Source organism: Octodon degus, unplaced genomic scaffold (assembly GCF_000260255.1).
Source record: "Octodon degus isolate 3935 unplaced genomic scaffold, OctDeg1.0 scaffold00049, whole genome shotgun sequence".
Taxonomy (NCBI): Eukaryota; Metazoa; Chordata; class Mammalia; order Rodentia; family Octodontidae; genus Octodon; species Octodon degus.
Window position 1 is genome coordinate 12,607,559 of NW_004524625.1, and position 21,354 is coordinate 12,628,912.

Here is a 21,354-nt window from a genome sequence, read left to right on the forward strand (position 1 = left end):
CCCATAAAGACTCAAAAGAAAAAGAAATGACCAAAGAATGGGTAGTGTGTAAGTCCACTATGGTACCACAGATGACAGATTCTTTAGAAAAGATTAACAGAACACTGGATACTTAATGAAAACTATAAAGGCAAACTGAAGCAGCTCAGCATTCTTTTCAACCACTGATTCGTTTACAAAGAGGGAGACTGCATGAAGTAGCTGAAGATGGAAGGCAAGCCGAAAGGATGCCTTATATGTTCAGTTATATTTAGACTAGTTTTTGAGGCAAGGATCATTACAGAATTCAAACTGCCCTTCAGCTCCCTATGTAATCAAAGCTGGCCTCTCAAATGCTGGGATTCTTGGAGCCTACTGCTATGCCTGGCTCTTCATGTTCCTGAGTATGGAGAGAAGACAACCGAAGTCATCCCTCAGAAGATCATCCCAGTCTCTCTATAAAAGATTTATCCCAAATACATAAAAAGAAACTGATTTACAAAGGTAATGGTATGTGTCAATTATCCTTACCCCAACCTATCTTCACTATAAATAATTATGAAACAGGAAAAAAAATCACTGTAAAGTAGACAAGAACAAAAGAGGCATATAGGCAAACATACGAATCACAACACTGAAGATTTTTACTTCTTAATCAGAAGCAAATTCACTGTCCACTCCCAGTCAACAGAGATGTCAATTTGTTACATGATTTCAATGCTCAACAAGGCTGAAAAGTGAAAGATCCTTCTGCTTCACTAGACTACGAAACATAAACAGAACAGATTCAAACTGGATTTATAAAAACTAATTTTAGCAAATAACATTGTATGCTTTGGCAAATATGTTACATACCCACATTCACCCTGAAAAGGCATAAGAAGTCCATTATGAAAAACTCAAAAACTCATTTTCAGATAAGCACTGATTATACAGTCACCAACCTGCTGGCATGGGAAACAATTTAAGAAATGCTTCAACAAGTATACATAATGAGCTTTTCTGTTACAAAGTTACAAGCAGAACCACTGACTCCCTGAAGACAAGCCATCTTAGCACTTCACAACTGATTCAATGTAAGTAACAAAGGCATTTCTTCTACTCAGAACAACAGATACAAGATTTTTCTTAAAAACAAAACAAAACAAAACAAAACAAAACAAAAAATGAACACCTAGATTCTATTAATGCTATCAACAATGGGCTAAAAAAGTGAGTATTAGAGTGAATTTTTAGGAACTGAAAAAGGGAACCCCTGAAACATTCTGAAGAGGAAAATCATTTAACAAAATTAGGTCAGAATGGCCATTTCAAGCTTTTCTGCTCCTTTTGTGGTTTGTGTTTTACATCAGTAGCAAGACATTATCTAATACATGTATATAAATATAAGCAACTTTCTGGAGAGAAGTCAAGAATTTTACAAATATCCCAAGAGCAATACGCTTGGTTAACAACATTTAAGCCAGCAACCAAGGATCCTGTGGATCCCCAAACACAAGTTATCCAGAATCTTCCATCTTTATTTGCAATACACTTTCTCCCAGCACTGGGAGCTTAACCCAGGACCCTTGAACTGAGCTGTGCCTCCAGCCCATTTTAAACTTCTGAGACAGGATCTTGCTAAATTGTTAAATTGCCCCAGTAGGCTTGAACCTGGGATTCTCTTACCTCAGGCTCCCATAGCCTAGAAGTTCTTAAATGAGAAAGACATAAAGCAAGTAACACTCATGATTTAAGCTGTATGCAAAGTTTGTTTTGTTTTTTTTTTTTTTTTTAAACATATAGCCCCTCACAATCAAGCACAACATAACAATTATGTGTAGAATGTAATACCTGTGCTCCTGATACAGGACCAAAAGGGTTTGGTGGTCTCATGACAGGCTGGCTGTATATTAAGGTTGGCTGTGTCATTACAGGTACACTTCCCATTTGAGGAGGCTGGAAAAAAACCAATAGTAAGTTCAGGGTTTTTAACTCACACCTTCCTTCCTATGACTAAGTAAACAAGGAGAATACAAATGAAAGGTCACCAGTACCTTTGCTTTGACTACAAGAAAAAATTCCTCTAAACACAAATAAAGACCAAGAGCTATATACTTGAAATAGTAATTCTGTATGGCAAGTTTTTAGCATGTACCTTTTAAAATGGTACTTAGAAAGCCTACCTTTTCCATTCAGTAAGTTGAAAAATTTTGAACTTTAGGATAGGTCAACACATGAAATGATTTACCAAAAAGCTTACAAAATTCCCAGTTGTCAGGTTTATTCCTAAACTGCTAATATATTTCAAAATAACTTATAGATCAAGTTTTTATGCCATTAATCAAATGATCACAAGTGAAGGCAGTTGACACTCTTAAAGAAGTTGCAGTATTTTTTTAATTTCTGGAATTTCATTATATTTTTAGGAAGAATCATGAAGAGGTATAAATTACATATAAGGAAGTTAACTCATTCCTGAGTCACTAAAAATAGAATCTCAATGTTTCTTTAAAACAATACATACATGGTATTCTGGTGAAAACATAATGCTCTAAAATTTTATCTTTTAAGACGTCCTATTTAACCTTTCATGCAGTTCACTACTTATATATCAAGAGCTTTAAATTTATGTGCATGTACACCACACAAAAGTTGTGAAACTTCTTCACACGTACCAAAGGACTTACTTCAGTAGTACATAAAGCAGCAAAACAGACACGACACCAATAACAAAGTGAATCTTCTGCCAACATCAGTTCCAAAATATAAATCAAGGGGTTGACTCTACTGCCTACAATTCTTATCTAAGTCACTCTGCATATTGAAGGGTTAAGAGAATAAGCAAAAGTATTGGCCCGTGGGAGCCATATGGTTAAAAGACTTTTTATAGCATAGCACTCATTGTCTTAGGAAAATCTCTGGCCTATCCCAGACTAAATGTAAACCTCTATGATTCAAGTAATGTGCACTTTTCTTTCTCTACAGTATTCAGGCAATAAGACCCAAATACACTTAACGTAAGGGCAACACAATAAAAGCTTGATGTTGAACTCAGCCATTTATAAGTCTATAATAATAAACAGCATGCCTAACAAAGTCACAAGGGGAAATGTAAGTAAAACAATACTATAAAAAATAGTATCTACTGTATATTGATTGTTCTACAAATACTTAAGAAACCAAAGCTATGGTACTAGCACGTTAATGAGGCACTAGATTTGATGATATGGATGGTGCTCAATTCTTCTGTTAATAAAAGCATGTTAGATGTAATCTAAACTATTATCCAAGAATTACATTAGAAAAATACTTACAATTCCATAGCCTAGCACGCCCGTGGGTGTAGTAGCAGGACAGGCCATTACGGGAGGTGCCTGATATAGTGGAAGGAAAAATATAACAAAGCTGTATAACTCAGAGTCCATCCAGTGCAAGGAATTAAAAACTATTGTTCCACAAAATAAATAAAATAAACAAAATTGCCAAAACAGCTGTGATTAGGGGATATTTGTGGTCATTAATGTAAGTGTCAATGTTCAATGAAAAAAGTATCTTAAAATCAGCAGAAAAGCGGAATTATCAAAAAAAAATGTAACTTAAACTTGCATACAACACTAATCTAAGATTTCAACACACATTCATAGCTCTAAATAGTTTTGATAGAGCACTTGCTCTATTATGTGATGAGGCCCTGGCTTAGACCTCCAACACCACTGAAAATAAACACACAAAAAAAAACTGTATTTTTTAAAAAATTCTAAATTCTAAAATTGTGCTGGGTGTGGTGGTGCATGCCTGTAATCCTAGCACTTGGGAGGCTGAGGCAGAAGGATTGCTTTGAGTTTGCGGCCGACCTGGGATACATATTGAGTTCAAGGCCAGCCTGAACTCACTCAGAGTGAGACCTGTCTATAAGTAGACAGATAAATAAATAAGCAATAAATGCTGTTTACCAAGAGATGGCAGTAGTACTGAGTATGTTTGTTTGTATTCCATTTCTTTAGCACTGAGGAAAAAAGTCTTGTAAAACTCCAGATCAATAACCTGATCTTTCAAAAAGTGCTTCTAGCAGTTTTGATTCCCCATTTTCAAAGAACCCTAAATATTTCACACCCTATTGAATGCGACTATTTCTATGAACTACAGTTCTTACACAGAGTATGTATATTAATATTCTTTCTGATTTATTTCAACAACTACTTCAAAGCAACAAACATTTTTAAAATCAGTTTGTTTGTAATGCTTAAAGGAACCCATTTCCATCTAAGTTAAGTTCCTTTCCTCTTAGCACTTCAACTGACTGTAAATATACAGTATGAAACAAACTGGTTTAGAGACAGTTACTGTCTTAAAAACATTCCCTGCATTTCTCATAATGAAGACTAAAACTGAATATAGGTATAACATCAGTTATACTGTTGGAACTTTTAAAAAAATTAAAATTACATGGTAAATTGAACATAGGCATGGAAAAGTTAAAATGAAGCATAATTTTTAAAAAGTATCAGTAATCAGTTAAAAGTTTAGTACTGGGGTGAGCACGTAGGGCTTGGTTCTCCCTACCTAAGAATCAAGGTCTATGAGAGCAGTGGACAGACTGCCAAGTACAGCGGAAGCCTGCAGGATTTCATGCAGCTGTTACTGTAGACATGACCACAATCACCATGCCCCTGCATTCAGAGGGCATCAAGGGCAGAGTGGCAGCACAGGTACACACACAGACACCAGCCATCTGGCAGCAAATGGCAGTATATTAAGCAAGAAAAAAAAGTGGTATTTCCCATGCCACCATCAGAATCAATTCTGCAACACACCCATAAAATCAGTAGATGCCAGGAAGAATTTCGGGCACATTGAAAATCTGAATGTGAAAACAATAGCTGGAAAGTTATGAGATTCTGCTGCAGCAGTGGTTAATAGCATGCCAATTTATTGCAAAAAGGCTAGTTTTTGGTCACTTACGTATTGTGGAAAATGCATGCCATTCTGTTTTTCCCAGGGAGAACAATTACATAATGCAATAACACTGGATTAGAACAAGTACTTACACAACAGAAAATACACAGAGAGCATTTTAGTTCACATGTACATTCACTAACTACCTAAAACCCCTTCTATTCCCAGTATCTAATGAAAAAACATCTACACCAAAACACTATCAAGGTTGAAAAGGGAAACTGAGTCTTTTGCCTTATTGCTTATAACTGCCATTAAACATCAGCTCTATCAGTAGGTCAATAGTGCAAAATTCAGTGTCCCATAAATGGGGATGCATCAGATGTCTAACGAGGGGTGGAACCCCAAGAATTAAGTTTTAAAAAACTGTCATAAGGCATATTAATAAAACCACTGTGGCTTTGTTTTAAATTCACTATTTAAAAAAATTCAAAAACCTTGACAGTGCTTAAGGATTAATACAAAGGTTAGAAATGTAACATCATAAGCAGCAATTTATTCTAAGTAGTGAACCAAATCATTAGCCCCACACATTAGCCATTAAAAAGAAAACTCCATAAAATACACACAAATATGAGAAGTTCCATAAAAGATGCACATTGCTGTATCTCACACATTACCGTAAGTACTGCTATCTTATTGTCAACTTATATATAAATTCTAGTTGGTTAGATGCCTATTAAATTGTAGTTGTCAATTTTTAAGTGCTATCTAAAACTAGTAATTCATATAAATATTACTTTAATAAAAAAGCCAAACAGTGCACTCTAACACAGGCCTCTGTGCGTACACCACTCCTCACACGTACTAATGTGCAATTCACACCCGCGCCTGTACGATCCACTGAACTCCTGCCCTGCCCTGCTGAGTGAGGCGTGCTGTGGTGAGAATGCTGGACTCAGAACCGGGAGGGATGGCTGCACTTTCCGCCTGCTTCCCAATTCCTCGACATCTGGGCGAGGGGGTCCCAGATTCCTTTCCACTTAAAACTGAAATAATGCATGTCCAGGCACTCTCAAAGGGGCACCATTTGCAAGCTTAAGGTAGGGCACACATATATGAGTTTACTGAACACATGTGAAAACCTATTTAAATGCAAAAGCTCATTATTAATAATGGTAAGGACAATGACAAAAATTACTGGCTTAAAAACAGAGCTAAGTTTTAGTACTATTTTCCACTGAGGACGTCTGAACCTAATAAATCCCTTCCAGAATGTCACAATTTTTAGTTGCATAGTATTTTTAGCTCAGTCCTAATTTTAATACATAAGTAACCCAAATTAATCAGGACAAAGTGTTTTGGGATTTGATAACAAAAAACTGCTATAGTAAGAACAATGGATGTCTCTAATCCACACTTCGAACCCTTCCACAGGAAGAACTATATGTCTGTAACCAAGAGAGACTTGGTAGATTAGTAAATTAGTAGGTGGACAAGGACAGAGAAATAGCCACAAAACTCTTCTGGGCCTACCAGTACCTTATGTCATTAAAATCTCTTCAGTACTGGGTTGCTAACTATTTAATAAATATCATTGGTCTTCATTGTGTATTCAGTATTTGCAAATCTGCCTACTTGCTAAAACTCCCTAAATCAGTATCCACAACAGCTTCAAGGTTTTTCATGTACATATGCAGAGGGCCATAAAAATTGAGTCACCAGACACAGCTCTTTTCTAGCTAAGGTACAAAACGCAGGAAAACTACTTCGTTTTGATTTTCACATGAACATGACCAAAGGATGGAGAAGGGAGGGGCAGTCCAGGGTACTACAAGGATCTAAGGCCAAAAGAATCAGGCTAGAATTTCAATGCCAGCAGTGGTACTGGTGGCCTCAGGAAAGTTGCTTGAGACGGCTGCACCTCGTTTTCTCTTGAGAAATAAACAGAGCCTACCCCCGGGTTTCTTTCCTTTGGGATTTAAGGTGATAGCCTTTGTGAAATTCCTCCTGGCAGTGGTGCAGTGGTCCCCACTTCAGTGTTCCAGGCGACACTGAACAATGAACTACCACAAACGATCAGAATCAAGTCTATAAAATTATACAATATTAACAAAAACCAAACAAATAGAGATATCTGAAGGAAGCTGAAGATTTTTATATCCTTCAAATCAGTAATGAATTTGAGACCAGAGCTACCCAGTGGTGGTCGCGCGTGTGCCTGCAGCTCTCGGGCTGTCTGCGTTCTAACCGCATTCAGTCACTCAAGCAGTCAGTGTCTGTGTGCATTTCTTAACCTTGTGGCTCTACTCCCTCCTCTATGAAATGGGGACAATAGTACTTTTTCCCACCACGCAGGGTTCATAAATACACGTTAATTATTAGAATGTATCTGGCAAATGGAGCCAACCAGCTTAAAAAACCCAAAACTATGTATGCTCCAAAACTTCAGTAACAATTTTTCCACTTATGCCTTTCACTTCTAAAAAATTTTCAGGTTAAATATTTAATTAAAATATTTATTGTTGCTTTGCAGGCACTGCTCTAACTCACCATTGTCGCAGCATTCCAAGCAGTGGTTGGTGCAACCTTTGGCTGCCAGTTAGATCCTCCAGTTAGCTTCTTCTCACCTGGCTGACTCCAACTTACATCACTTTAAATGAATAAGCATAGTGACACCATTAAACATCTAAACAGAGTTTCTGTGCCAAGATACACTTTATGGTGCAAACTTGGTACTTCTGTACTTCTGAGATGAAAGCCAAATCAACTTATAAACGCCATATGCACAAAGAATACAAATAAAACACTCACTTCTTAGTGGTTCCATTTCCAATGCCGAGATCTAGGAAAGGAAAACAGAAAGCATGTAAAAACTGGATTCATATTTAATAAAACAACTTGTTTTAAAGATTATAGAGTGCAAAGACTACTTACTGCCCACAAGATTGGCTAAAGACGAATCCAAGTCATCAGACACTAACTTGTTAGGTGGGAGTTTGGCAACAGGAAGGCTCTGGTTCTGAGAGGCCACTGTTGGCTTGAGAAGTCCACCTAGTTCATCAAAGCCTTAAAGTTACAAACAGATAAAACAGGAGTCATAAGGAACTTTATGGTGCTAAAACTTTCTAAAGGTGGGGGCCTGCCCAATAGCTCAGTTGTTTAAGTGCCTGCTGAAACAAAGCCCTCGAGCTCAAGCTTCTGTGGTTCGAACGCAGACAGTCATGGCAAACCAGAAATGCCCTAAAGGCATCTTCAGGCCTCCAAAAAAGAAAAAAATCTTTCTAAAGGAGGTCTTTTCTTTTTGTTCACTAGAAAAGTTCTCCCAAAAAATGGACAATTGGGGCCAGGGAGATGGCTCAGTGGAATAAGCGCTTCCAAGTGCAAGGGCCTGAGTTCAATCCCTGGTTCCGAAAAAAAAAAAAAAAAAAAAAGACAATAATAAATGCCTTCAAATGGAAAAAAGATATTTACAACCTCAAAGTAAACTGACCATATCTTTTGACAGAGGTCATGTGTGATTTGTCCACAATAAAATTAGTGTTGAATGAAAACCACCATGAGAGGGAAGGAAACAGAATGTAACTCTGATCCTTACCTGGCAAGCTTTCTACACACTACATTATATCTAAAGCAATGCAAGTACACTGTATCTCCCGTAACTCTGAAAAATGTTTCTTTGCAAACCACTATTTAAGAGATCTTTTTTATTCCTGTAAATGGAGAATATAAGAGCTAACCTAAATTGCACCTAAGATATTATTAAACTGCTCTAACTGCGTAAGTTCACCTAGAAAAATAAAGTATGTCTTAAAACTGAAAATAAAACTTGCTTCTCTAACGAAGGACAGAAGGTGAAAGCAAATCCAATCAAACCAACCCAATGAGGACTCACATAACATGATCCAGAAACACTACAGAAGAATTTTTTTTAAACTGTCAGTCACTATTAGGGTCTGTGTGTCAATGTCCCCCTGAAGCCTCACACTGTCATAGGGTTTTTTTTGGAGTTCTTAGAAAACATGGACGTTTTTCTGCGGGCAGCCTCCAACTGCTCTATCAGTCCACTGATTGGCCTGGCACAGCCCTAATCCCAGCAGACTGGATACAACATAAAGGACAAAAAAAGGCTTGTCTTACTCTCTCCCACTTGTTGCTTTTGCTGCCATGAATGGCTGCCCCTCTGCCATGTGCCATCCTGCCTTGCAGCCAGCTGACTACGGACCGAAAGTCCCACAAACTGTGACCTGAGTAAACCTTTCTTTCCCCTTTTAACTTCTGGTTTTGCGTATTTTATCTTAGCAACAAGAGAAAGGTAACTAAGATAGTCACCAAAAATGATGGTTCACACAATACGAACAGTTATAGTCTATGGTTTTTTCCCAAGGCAAGATGAATTTTAAAGTTAAGTGCACATAAAATATGAATCCTTACTGCATACATGCAAGCCTGACTCTTCCTCTACAGGTAAGTATATATTACAAAATGAAGACCTTAGTATTATCTTTACATGGGTAAAATTTAATTATTGAACATCATGAAACGCCCTCATGGTAAAAATATCAAAATGTCCATGTTTTCTAAGAATTTCATCAACTTCAAATTAGCAATGTATTACTAATATGTTAACATAAGTACAAACTCATTCTATAGATTTACGAAGTTCTTTTCCATTAAATGAACAAGTGTACTACAAAAAAACACCTTTAAATTAAGTAATTAATTAGCTAGGTACAGGGTCTCACTGCGCAGCTTGGACTCAGTGATCCATCCCTCCGTCTCACGCCTGGTTTCTTTGGCCAGCATGGCACACCTGGAGTTCTGGGGCCGGCCTGGCATGTGGGACTGGGGATTCAACCCAAGTCCTCGAAGTGCCTGCTTGCTAGGCAGGCACTTAGATCACTGAGCTATCGCCCTAGCCCAAAAATCACCTTTAAAACAATTTTTTAAAAACCCTCCTGTACCTACAGGCCTGATATTTAACAATCTAGTCATTTATATACAGACAACACTCCTATGGATTGTATTTTTCCATTTCAAAAACAGCCAATTTTATACATTATAATATAGTAAAACAAATTATAATGACTTTTAAAAGTCACAACACTGTATATAGCAACTTACAAATTAGCATTCTTTTTTTTTGGCGGAACCGGGGATTGAACTCAGGCCCTTGCGCTTGCCAGGCAAGTGCTTATTCTACTGAGCCATCTCCCCGGCCCCTCAAATAGGCATTCTTGAGAGAGATTTTTCTCTCCTATATTCTGGGGCAAAAAAAAAAAGAAAAAAAATCCCAGAGTTTAAATGACCACTAAAAACATGTAATGCCCACCAAGAAAAAGCGTGCTGACGAGAACAGCCACGAACCTGTCCTCCAGCAGCAGGGCAGATGTGGGACAGTGTCACTGTTCATAAACGCTAAGAAGGCAGTATTCTCTCTCCTTACACAGACTCCAAATGATAGTATTTGAATTAAAAACATTTCTTACCCCCAGAATCTACAATAACATTCGCAGACTTGTTTCCAAACACAGATTCAAAGTCAACGTTAAGGCCAGCTGAGGGATGTGGCTGTGCAACTGGAGAAGGGGTGAATCCTGAGAAAACACAGAATGGAAAAACTCAGCTTTGTCACAATGCTATCCACTCCTTAATGACGCTGCTACTGTAACAGGGTGGCAAGGTGATAAATGCCCTCACAAAATCAAAGCCAACTCTCAAGCAAAATGAACTTTTTTTTTTTTTTTTTTTTTAAGGTAGTGAGGTTTTACATTAATGAAAGGTAAAAAAAGGAACATGCTCTGCAGAGCACAAGCCAACTAAAAGTAGGGAAAGAACCACATGGTACAGGGTGAGAGCGAGAGGAGCACCGTGAAGGAGCACAGCAGCTACACAGCATGTTCTGCACCAGTTGTTGGTGATCGCATTTTCTGTATCAAAATCATCCACTGACAAAAAAACCAAACTAATGAAACAGCAACTGATGTTGAACTAAACTATTTTCTTTATTACCAAAATAAAATCTTTTCTTTCTCACCTTAATTTTGTATGCGGGCAATCTTTTAAAAATCTAAAGTTATGTAAAACTGCAGGATTCATGAAGCAACTTACGCAATGTAAGGCATTATTTGAGAATAAAATAAGCATGTATGGCACTTAAAAGAAAATGTACTTTCTCGACATTTCCAAGGTCTACGTATCATCTCCTTGCTATACACCTCTCCCCTTCCTTCCTTTCTTCAACAGCTAATCAAAAGCTAAGTGGTTTAAGTTAATCTGAAATGTGTGAAGATTCTCAAAGTTGCAACCCAGTAATTCTTACGTCCACTTGCATTCAAATACTTTTAGAACATTAAAGAAAAAGATAAACGGATCTGAACTTCTGACTATTCTCTAACATCAATCTCCTGCCTTCAACAGGATTAAAAAGTATACAAACAAAAATGCCCAACCTTGGACAGGGGAGATGGCTCAGTACAATAAGCACTTGCCTGGCAAGCGCAAGGACCTGAGTTCAATCCCCAGTTCTGCCCAAAAAAAAGAAAAAAAAAATGCCCAACCTACCTGATAAACCCATAAACAGAACATCTTTTTTTAACTCATTTTACATGGACACTAGTTGTATTAAGCAAATAGCAAGTTAATGTGTTTTGAGACTAGCTCATGACAGAGTAACAACTACAAGATTTTAACTTGTGAGGTGCTATTTTTCTGAAGTGAGATCCTAGTTTCTAAAAGCTGCAAAGCAATAAAATCGTCTAAGATCATTAGGGCTCTCACAGAGCTTGAGAATCTTTGAATCACAAAGAAAGGAACTATTTGCTTGGCATGATGGAGCATGTCTGTAACCCTAGAACTCTATAAGGTTGAGACTGGGGATGGCGCTAAGAGTAAAGGCTCTGGGTCCTAACCCCAGTGGGGGGTGGAGCTGGAGGGGGAGAGAAAAAGAGGGGAGGGGGGAAGAGGAGGGGGATGAGAAGGGGAAAGGGGAGAGGGAAGAGAAGGAGGCTGCTGCCGCCACCACCAAGTATTGTGCTACACCACCTATAATCCCAGCACTTGGGAGGCTGAAGCAGGAGAATTGCTGGGAATTAAAGGCCAGCCTGTGCTATGTAGTGAGTTCAAGGCCTGCCTGGGCTGCACAGTGAGACCCTGTCTCAAAAACAAAACAAAACAGATTATTACTTTGCAGAAAGCTGTAATAAATGGCTCCTAAGGTCTCTTCCACCTCTAAATTCTACAAAGTCAGAATGCAAAAAAAAATAACCACCAGATATCATGAGGGAGAAATTAAACCTTTAGGTTTATTCTGTTCTTTGTAGAAAGACTTTGTCAGAATCTCACTTTAAATTTTTAATGACGACTACTACTAGAATACAAGTAAGTACAAAGATGTTGTGTTGTACTAGAGATACTGATCTTAAAATTGCTAAAAGTAGGACAAAAAGTATTGGAGAGAAAATAAGAGATCAGTAATTTAGTAACAATAAACCACACAAGGTAGTATACATCAAGGATAGTACTTTAAAAGTAGCACTTTAGATCATAAAATGAATACTTTGTAGGGCACCCACCACCCATTTTTTGAGAATGTACAACTCTGACATTTAAACCCTTAAACTTTTAACTCAAAGATCCTGGTCTTATATTGGGTACAAAAACACTATCAAGACAGTAATTTAACATATAAATCCAACAGTTCATCAAAGTGATCTCAGAATTTGCAACATCAGGGTCACGGAGCCATCTCAGCAGTCTAAGCACCTGCCTATGGAAGCAAAGGACCTGGGTTCAATTCCCAGTACCACACACTGTGCTGCGCTGAGCTGAGCGGGCCAACAAGACTGGGTGTGGGGCGTATGCCTGTTATTCCAGAGCTGGGGAGGCTAAAACAGAAGGATCACTACAATTCCAAGTTGCATAGTGAGATCCTGTACTAAACATATAAAATTTTTTAAAAAGGAAAGAATTTGCAATGTTGATTTAATAACATTTCAGAGGGTACAAGTTTTAACTCTACCATGGTCCTGCTGGTTCTCCCAATGTATGTAGTCAAGGAAGACCAAAATACGTTGTGCTTACTCACATGCCATGCTACCATCATAACATAAGCACACATAATGTTCTAAGTAACACTTTAAACCCAGGCCAATACATCAAATTCCTACTTTATCCTGCTATCTTGTCAGTTTTCTAGAATTTTTGGTGTTGCCGTCATTTTTCTGAGACAGGGTCTCCCCCTGTAGTTCAAGCTGGTCTCAAACTCATAACAATCCTCCTGCCTCCAGCTCCCAAGTCCTGAGACTACAGGCATGTGCCACTGTTCCTGGCTAGCTTTCTAGAATTTGACTGATGAAACACAACATATTTACCCTTCACTGTCATACAGAAAAAAACCTTGTTACTTTTTATAAAGAGGTGCCATCTCAAGTCCTTAAGGACATCAATCTATGAAAATTATAAGTACTATTACTTGAGTGCATGAAATTGGAAAGGATATAAAGTAATTCACAACATACAGCTCACTTTAAAAATCTCAATGTAGAGGCAGGTTCAACCTGTGGCCCATTGATTTTTTTAGTGCTATAATAAAAATTTTATTTAAAAAAAACTTTTGCTAGTGTATATATTAACTATATTATAAGCTTTCTATTCAGCCCAAGACAATTCTTCACTTATAAACACGAAGGTTAAGAACTGATAGACCACAGGTGCCTGTAAGGAAATTAATAGACTACAACAGCAAAGGAAGTATTATCTTTTAAATCAATGTGGGAAATTAAGAGACTACACAGCTAACCCAAAGTTAAAGATTTACTAAGTTGTAAAATCAAGACTTAAACTTCCATGTGATTCTAGAAATTAACTGAAGTTTTTAGTCTAGCCTAGGTATTCTTTTATACCAACTACCATATGTTTGAAAATAAGCTGTTACAGCATTAGTTCTTTTTTATAAAAGTTTCAAGTTTTACGAACTCAAGTTTTCAACTGCTAATGCTGTACAAAAAAGGGAGCAACCCTTGACAATTTTACAAACTGAAAACAGTGCAAAGATAGTCACCCTTCAAGATCATGTCTGATGATTAATTTAAGGAAGAAGTACATTTGCAATATGAAACAGTCTAAGTGTACGAGACAGCTGTACACATTTTATGTACCAGCCAGAGACAGATAGAAAACAGCCACACACAGGAACTTCACAACAGTCCTGCAAGACAGTATTACGTCAGCATGCATAGGCCTACAAAGGCTAAGCAGCAGCGTCACGTTCACAACTAAAGAAGACGTGGGCTTCAAACTCACATGTTCTAGAATACAAGAAGCCCAAGACAAATGTGCTTTTCTAACAAATGCCATCACAAACTGCATCCTTTAAATACATTTAGCTATATCGCATTCTTATTACTAGCCAAACCTCAATTCTTCAGTTTTGTGGTATCTACTTTTATTGCCAACTTAAATAAGCAAATCAACTACATGTATACATAACATATACACACCAGCTGAACTTGGAAATTTTATTGCTAATGCATTAGCCAAGAATACGTTTGGAAAAACACAGATATATATACACAGACCTGTTAATTCCATAAGCTTTTAATATTTAAATGTTATATGTACTCTTCGGAAAACTTTAACACTTAGAATATGGATTAAATTAAAATGACAGGCAGCTAATAAAAAAATCACAATTTAATTTTTAAAAATTATCTAAGAAATAGTCATTCCAAAGCAAATAAGCATTTTTCCTAGAGAAGATTAAAAATATTCATTAAAAAAAAATTCTCCTGGGCTGGGGAGATAGCTCAGTGGGATAAGTGCCTGCCTGGCAAGCACAAAAACCAAAAACAAAACAAAACAAAAATCTCTTCAACAAATTTTAGAAATATTATCTACCACTAAATATGCCAGTTACCACGCAAGGTTCATGGTATATCAGAGAACTATTAGGATAAACTTTGGTGCCATAAAAAAATTTCTAAAAAGGCATAAAAGACATGAAGGGAGGTAGGAGGAAAAAAAGGGAAGGAAAAAAAGAAAAAGAAAGGAAATAGCTCTAAAGTAGGATGGAATAAATAAAAATAAAGTTGATTCTAAACAGCATCCTTCAACTTATAAAAAACAGAAAATAAGGCTTCATAATGAGTATTCTGTTGAAAGGAGAGGTGACTATTGTTTGTATCAAATTTAAAAAATACTAATAGCCACATGTGGCCCACACCTAGCACTCCGCAGGCTGAGGCAGGAGCACTGTTGCGAGTTCAAGACCAGCCTGGGCTACAAAGTGGGCTCAAGGCCAGCCAAAGCTGCACAACAAGACCCCGTCTCAAAAAGACAAAAAATATAAATATATAGTAACAATAATAATTCAACCCTAATGCCTTAGAAAAAGAAAACACTAATCTGCCTGCTTTTTATTCACAAAGAAGCGGACCTAGACCAGCCCACAGTGACTCACGAGCACGGCACCTCAGGACTACACCCCATTTTCCTTGGCTTTATATTAACGCACTGTTACAGCTCTAACGAGGAAAAGCTACCCACTACGCTGATCATATTAGCAGAGGAAGACCTGGGGGTATCTAGATACACAGCTATTCCTTCTCATTTTTTTTTTTGGGGGGGGGTGTTTTTAATCCTACAAAACAGGGGTTAACAATTTCATCTTGAACAACAAGAAATTACTGCAATTAGTACATTTTGGGTATGTAAATAATCTGAGCTACTCGACTGGTTATATATAACTAGAATACTTGACTTGGAAGATTCTCTAGTCCCCGCTATTAACTTGCTTTCCAGATATCTGTCCCTTCCTTCTTACTGCCCTACTTTTCCTTCTTCTCTCTCATATCTAATACAGGATATTTAGAATGTGGCTGCATGCTTTATTTAGGGTACAGAGGTGACTTTCTGTACACTGCTTTTTTGGGGGGCGGGGGGGAAGACCATAGATTGAACTCAGGCCCTTGCCAAGCAAGCACTTATTCTACTGAGCCATCTGCCTGGCCCCTTGTATGCTGCTTTAATCAAATACTTAAACCCGTATCACTTTAAGATGTTTCAAATGAATAAAATTTCACCATTTTTTAAGGGAGCAAGTGTTGTGTGTGTGTGTGTGTAAGCACGCAAGGTCTCACTATGCCGCTCAGACTCATAGTGATCCTCCCTATTGCTGGGATTATAGGTGTGCGCCACCAGGCCCACACTCATCATCCGCTCAGCATGCCTGGGGGGGGGGGGGCCTGGCGCAGCGTAAATGTATTTTGACACAGAAGTAAAGTGTTCTTTTTCAACTTTAGTATGTAGTTAGAAGCTTACTCTTCCCCATATAATCAGGGCATGAAATTCTGTCTTTTTGTTTTTTAATTTTAGGACAGGGTATACAGGGTGTGTACTGGGTCTCACTCAGATCGGACTTGTAGAGATCCTCCTGTTTTCAGCCTACCAAGTGCTGGGATTACGGGCAAGTGCGTGCCAACACACCCAGTCTCAACTGCTATCTCAGTGCGCCCCAGGGTGGAGCCAGTACAGCTGACCAGGGGATCGAACTCCAGGCCCCTGCATCTGCCTAAGCAGGTGCTTTAATCCGCTGAGCTATTTGGCTGGTCCGAAATTTTGTCTTTTTATACATTTTTATAGTGCAGTGACAAGTTATTCCACACAAGTTGCTTTTCCACTACACAAATTAAAATGGAATACATACTTCTACTTTTCACTTATGTCCAGGCAAATAATAAAGTGAAACTCCTAAAAGTGAGACAAAGGGTTGATTTTTAGACAATACAAAATTATAACATGCAACAGTTTAAAAAAGGAAAAATAAGATTAAGATCAGTAATAAGAATGATTACCAGCATTTCTCTAGAGAACATAGGGGAACACAAAAAGACACAGCATTGTTTCATCAATTCTCTGAGCTGAAAAACAGGATGCTACCTGCGATATTAGCCAGCCAAAATACTCTACAGAGAACAAAACACTGGAGGAAAAAGAAGTTCAACATCAAAAGAAATCTTCCTTCCTAGATACTTGTATTAAATAAAATTAGGGATAGTAATTTTTGAACCTCATTACCTTGTTACTGTTGTATTGTCCATTTATTTTAAAATTTGATGTTAAAATCTAAGGTAATTATTACAATGCTTTAAAAGTAATTAATGGATATGTAAAAAAATACTTAGGCAGCATAAACATTAATTGGAAAAAAAGGTTAAATGGTACTTTACCAACAAACATTTCATGTGTAGGTGTCCTAGTAGTGAAAGTGGATACATCTGAAGAAATGGGAAGGTGAACATCACCACTACTTTTTGTGAGGAAAGGATTTAAGCTTGGAATGGCATCATCAACCGCGTCTATAGTAGCAGAGAAAGGATCTGTGCAGTCCAAGTGTGTTACAGCAAAAATGAAGAAAGGAAGTAAATAAATTAGTAATTAGTCAAAAGATGCAAAGTGAAAAGTAGTAGCTATATTAAATTTAAACGAAAATGTATCTAATCACCACAGATGAAAGATGCGCATGCAACATATTTTAAAAGGAATCCCTGAATAAAAACATTTATGTGTCCACGAACAATGGTCACATACTAAGGTTGACCTGTGCTCCAACAGAAGGAAGCCATTAGTCAGTTTTGTTGTTTGTTGCCCGGAACCGGGGACTGAACTCAGGCCCTTGCGCTTGCCAGGGAAGCACTTATTCCCCTGAGCCACCTCCCAGCCCCCCCCCCCACTAGTCAGTTTTAAAAGAGAATCATAAAGATGCTTCTACACAAAACCCACTCACCTTGCACACATTTTCACTGCCCTAAGTAAAAGTCTATTGGCTTATGGGGACATAGAGGTGTTTATTCAAATAACTAATACAAATATTGGGTGTATGTGATATGAGTAGAAAAAAAAAGGGTTAATTTCAAATTAGAAGCTTTTTCTAGTATGTGCATATACCTCCTTTATAGATTCCAACATAAGAAACTTACAAATGAAATGATTTGAGAAGGGGAAAGAGATTTCTGACAACTAAGAACAGAGGCAAAAGATGGCCCACTTCGTAGACTAAGAACAGCTTTGAAGCTAAAAGCGTTAGTCTTTAGGTGACTTTCTAAAAGCATTTTTTAAAAAAGGTGCTCCATACCATAATATTAACATATGCTACTATCAGATTCCACATCTCAGGTTATTCTATAAGCAGGTATTTCAGTGTATATTGCACTCAAGATAACCATTCAAATGACTGAAAGCCATTTTATCCCACCTGAAGTTTTAGAGTCAACTAAATGCGAAGAGGAAAAAATAAATTTAAGCAAAAGTATACCATATTTTCTTTAAAAATTAAAAAACAAGAGGACAGTGATGTATTTTGAACTCACAGCATTTTCCCGCCTATTCTCGCTTAGTTCTTGACCTTCACCAAAGGTGACGGTAACACCTTTGGTTCCAGACACTATATTTTGCTTTTAAGACTGCATGAGTGAACAGTGAGGCAGCAGCAATGATCTAAGAACAGGTTCACTCACTCTCATGTAGGCAAACTGTCCTTAAAGTAAACAAATTGAAAACAATTCACAACCCAAAACACAACTGTATGAAAGGGGCAAACAGAGATCATGGGTTAAGCCTAACACATCCGTCAGCGTCTAATGCTATCCACTCTAACACCCATTTCCATAACAAAAGACTTTTACTGTGTTTAGAGTTAACCAACTAGGTTGAAAGTATACTTTAAAATGTGTGGTAGTAGAAGGGGGTTTCAAAGTACATTGTACTCTGCTGGACATTCCATACAGGACATTTCTCTTCATCTCTCCTCCCCTCCCACCCCCATGAAACAAGTCACTGAAACAAAAAAGGCCCAAATTTCTACAACAGGCCCATTGTTGTAGCCATGTTCAGGAACAGTTAGAATTACCTGCTTTTCTACTGACTGTAGGTGTCTGATTTCAGATCACTTCTATCATATGAAATAAACTAGACAAGAACATGCACAAATAAGTACAAGGAATTTCTACTTAGATCAATCAAGCAATAAAGGAAGTCACCCTCTAATCTATGTGACATGACTGGCAGTCTAGATCATGTTTCTTAGACACTACACATAATAAATATTTATTAACATAATAATGTTCTAACTATTTCAATTTAAACTTTTGTCTACTAGACTAGCAACTCTAACAAGCTTCTTAAACTTCTAAAACATAATTTTGCTCATAGATTGGGCATGGTGGTGCACACCTACAATCCCAACCCTGGGGATGTTGAAAATACGAGGGTCACTACAAGTCTAAACTGCACAGTGAGACCTTGTACCAAATACATTTTTAAAAAATTTGTTTTTGCTAATTACTTGTATCATTATCTATAAATTTATACTAACCTAGAGATAGGAAAATAATTCAAAAAAGTTAAAACAAGGACTGAAATAGCACCCTAACATGATCATAGTCATATTACAGTCTTGAGGTCCTCAGCAACTGAAAATTGACTACATTTGTGTACAGAAAAAGAATTTTTTCATGAAGCATTCTTGACAGCCAAGAATGCAGTAAACTGAACTTTAAATTGAGTAATTCTCTTATAGTTAACTTTTAAAGTTTTGTTTCAAATATTCAACAGCTATTTTCCTGGCCCAATACTGTGTATTTTTCAACCTGCTATAAAATAAAGTTTTCAAGGTGGTAACAATCTGTAAGTACTCTCAGATATTATCACTCAATACCAAATGTTTGCTTAGACTCCAGACCATTTCTTGAATAATCAAGGGCTCTTTAATAGCACAAGACGGACAACAGAAACTTGTGTACTTGAGCTCTCTCTTTTCATTTTTAGGTACAATGTTTACTATCTTTTTTCTTTCTTTTTTCTTTTTTTTTTTTTTTGCAGTGCCAGGGACTGAACTCAGGACCCTGTGCTTGCCAGGCAAGCGCTTATTCTACTGAGCTATCTCCCTGGCCTGATTTAAAATCTTACAGATACACAAAGCCTTTCTTTCTCTTACCTCCAACTTATCAGTGATCTTACCTAAGATAAAGAATACACATTAGCTCTGGTACTTATGTAAGAACTAAATTATATCCTGGGTCTGTTTTTAGCACCCATCTTTAGCTAGTTAAAGCAAAAGCATAAAACTACATTTGGAGAATACAAAAAAATCATACCTGTCATATGCTAATAAACCACAAAAGCAACATGATATATAAAACGTTATTATATAAAGATAAATTATTAATTTCAAAATTTATTGTTACAGTGAAAGTTTTTTGTATATTCTTTTTATCCTATTCACAAAGTTCTTGGTTTAAAATACTCTTTAGTTATCTACTCTTGCAAAAATCAAAACTAGAATTATCACCAAATTGGAAGTCAAATATCTTTGCATGAAAATTAACACAGAATTTCTTCTTGCTTAAACTGAAGAGCTCACTGTTAAGAACATTCCTTCCTCTGTAGTTAACAAAAAATTTTGAAAACAAGTAGTATAATTTCTATTGTCTGTTTCCACTGCACTTAATTTCTGTTTTTTGTCCCACTACTCATAAGCAGCAAGCTGAATGGTAAGCTACGGTAGAAAGAAATTATTCCTAAAACTTAAGATTTTGCTAAATTAAATTACTTTTCATGGTCAATTAAGTTTTTTTTTGTTTTTTTTTTTTTCCAGTATCAGTCATAGAACTCAAGACCTTGCACTTGCCAGGCAGGCGCTTATAATGCTGAGCTATATGACCATGGTCAATTAGTTTTAAAAGGTTCATGAAACTAGCCTAAAAATCTAGTATTTTAGTGTTTCATTATGTTTGCTGTACTACCTTAAAACAGATATAACCTGTCCAGAAGATAAATGGCCACATCGCCAACAAACTACTTATCATATGAGCATATTTACAAATTTCCTGTTATGTGGCAAGAAGTACTCAAAGAATACAGCAATAAGCAACACATAAAAATTTCTGCCTTCACAAAGTTTATGTTGTAATATAGAAACGTGTCATGAAAGTTATAAAAATAACAAAAACAATTCTTAAAATATAAACGGGTGGATGGATGGATGCTAGGCACTTGTAATCCCAGTTTGGAAGGCTGAGGCAGGAGAACTGCGGCAAGTGACAGACCAGCCTGGGCTACACAGGGAATTCAAGGCCAGCCTGAACTATACAGTGAAACCCTGTCTCTAATGCACTAGCTAAGGAACCAAACAAACAGGAAAATATCCTGTAAAACCTTGAGACTAATCAGGTTTTGCCATGAGAGATGAGCCCATATAAATTTTAGGGTATCTTATTCTCTAGTACCCTTTTCCAGAGTATCTTCTTTCCATTTCCAGGAAACTTTTGGTGATGTTAGAATGTTATCATCAGCTGTAAAAGGCTCAAGTCAGTAACTTCTGAGGATAGCCCACTAATATTATAGACTGCTAGACAGTGTTAGATGTTTAGTTGAATTCAAACACTTAGAGTATTTAGATGCCAATAGAATATTCACCTCTGACAGGACCAAATAAATAAA

General features: G+C 37.1%; 1 protein-coding gene across 17 annotated transcripts in view; it reads right to left on the bottom strand.

Moving 5' to 3' along the window:
• The window catches only part of Picalm (phosphatidylinositol binding clathrin assembly protein), a 72,672-nt gene that overhangs the window by 18,392 nt on the left and 32,926 nt on the right, over positions 1-21,354 (bottom strand). For 3 of the 17 annotated variants that reach the window (XM_004632559.3, XM_023716599.1, XM_023716600.1), the window contains exons 12-19: positions 17,085-17,234; positions 10,347-10,454; positions 7,795-7,926; positions 7,672-7,702; positions 7,411-7,510; positions 4,924-4,947; positions 3,276-3,335; positions 1,813-1,917 (exon numbers count right to left, since the gene is read on the bottom strand). In XM_004632559.3, coding sequence (XP_004632616.1) covers positions 1,813-1,917; positions 3,276-3,335; positions 4,924-4,947; positions 7,411-7,510; positions 7,672-7,702; positions 7,795-7,926; positions 10,347-10,454; positions 17,085-17,234 — 710 coding nt within the window. The remainder of the gene's footprint in view (positions 1-1,812; positions 1,918-3,275; positions 3,336-4,923; positions 4,948-7,410; positions 7,511-7,671; positions 7,703-7,794; positions 7,927-10,346; positions 10,455-17,084; positions 17,235-21,354) is intronic. The other 14 variants (XM_004632560.3, XM_023716601.1, XM_004632563.2 and 11 more) reach the window with 7 other exon arrangements.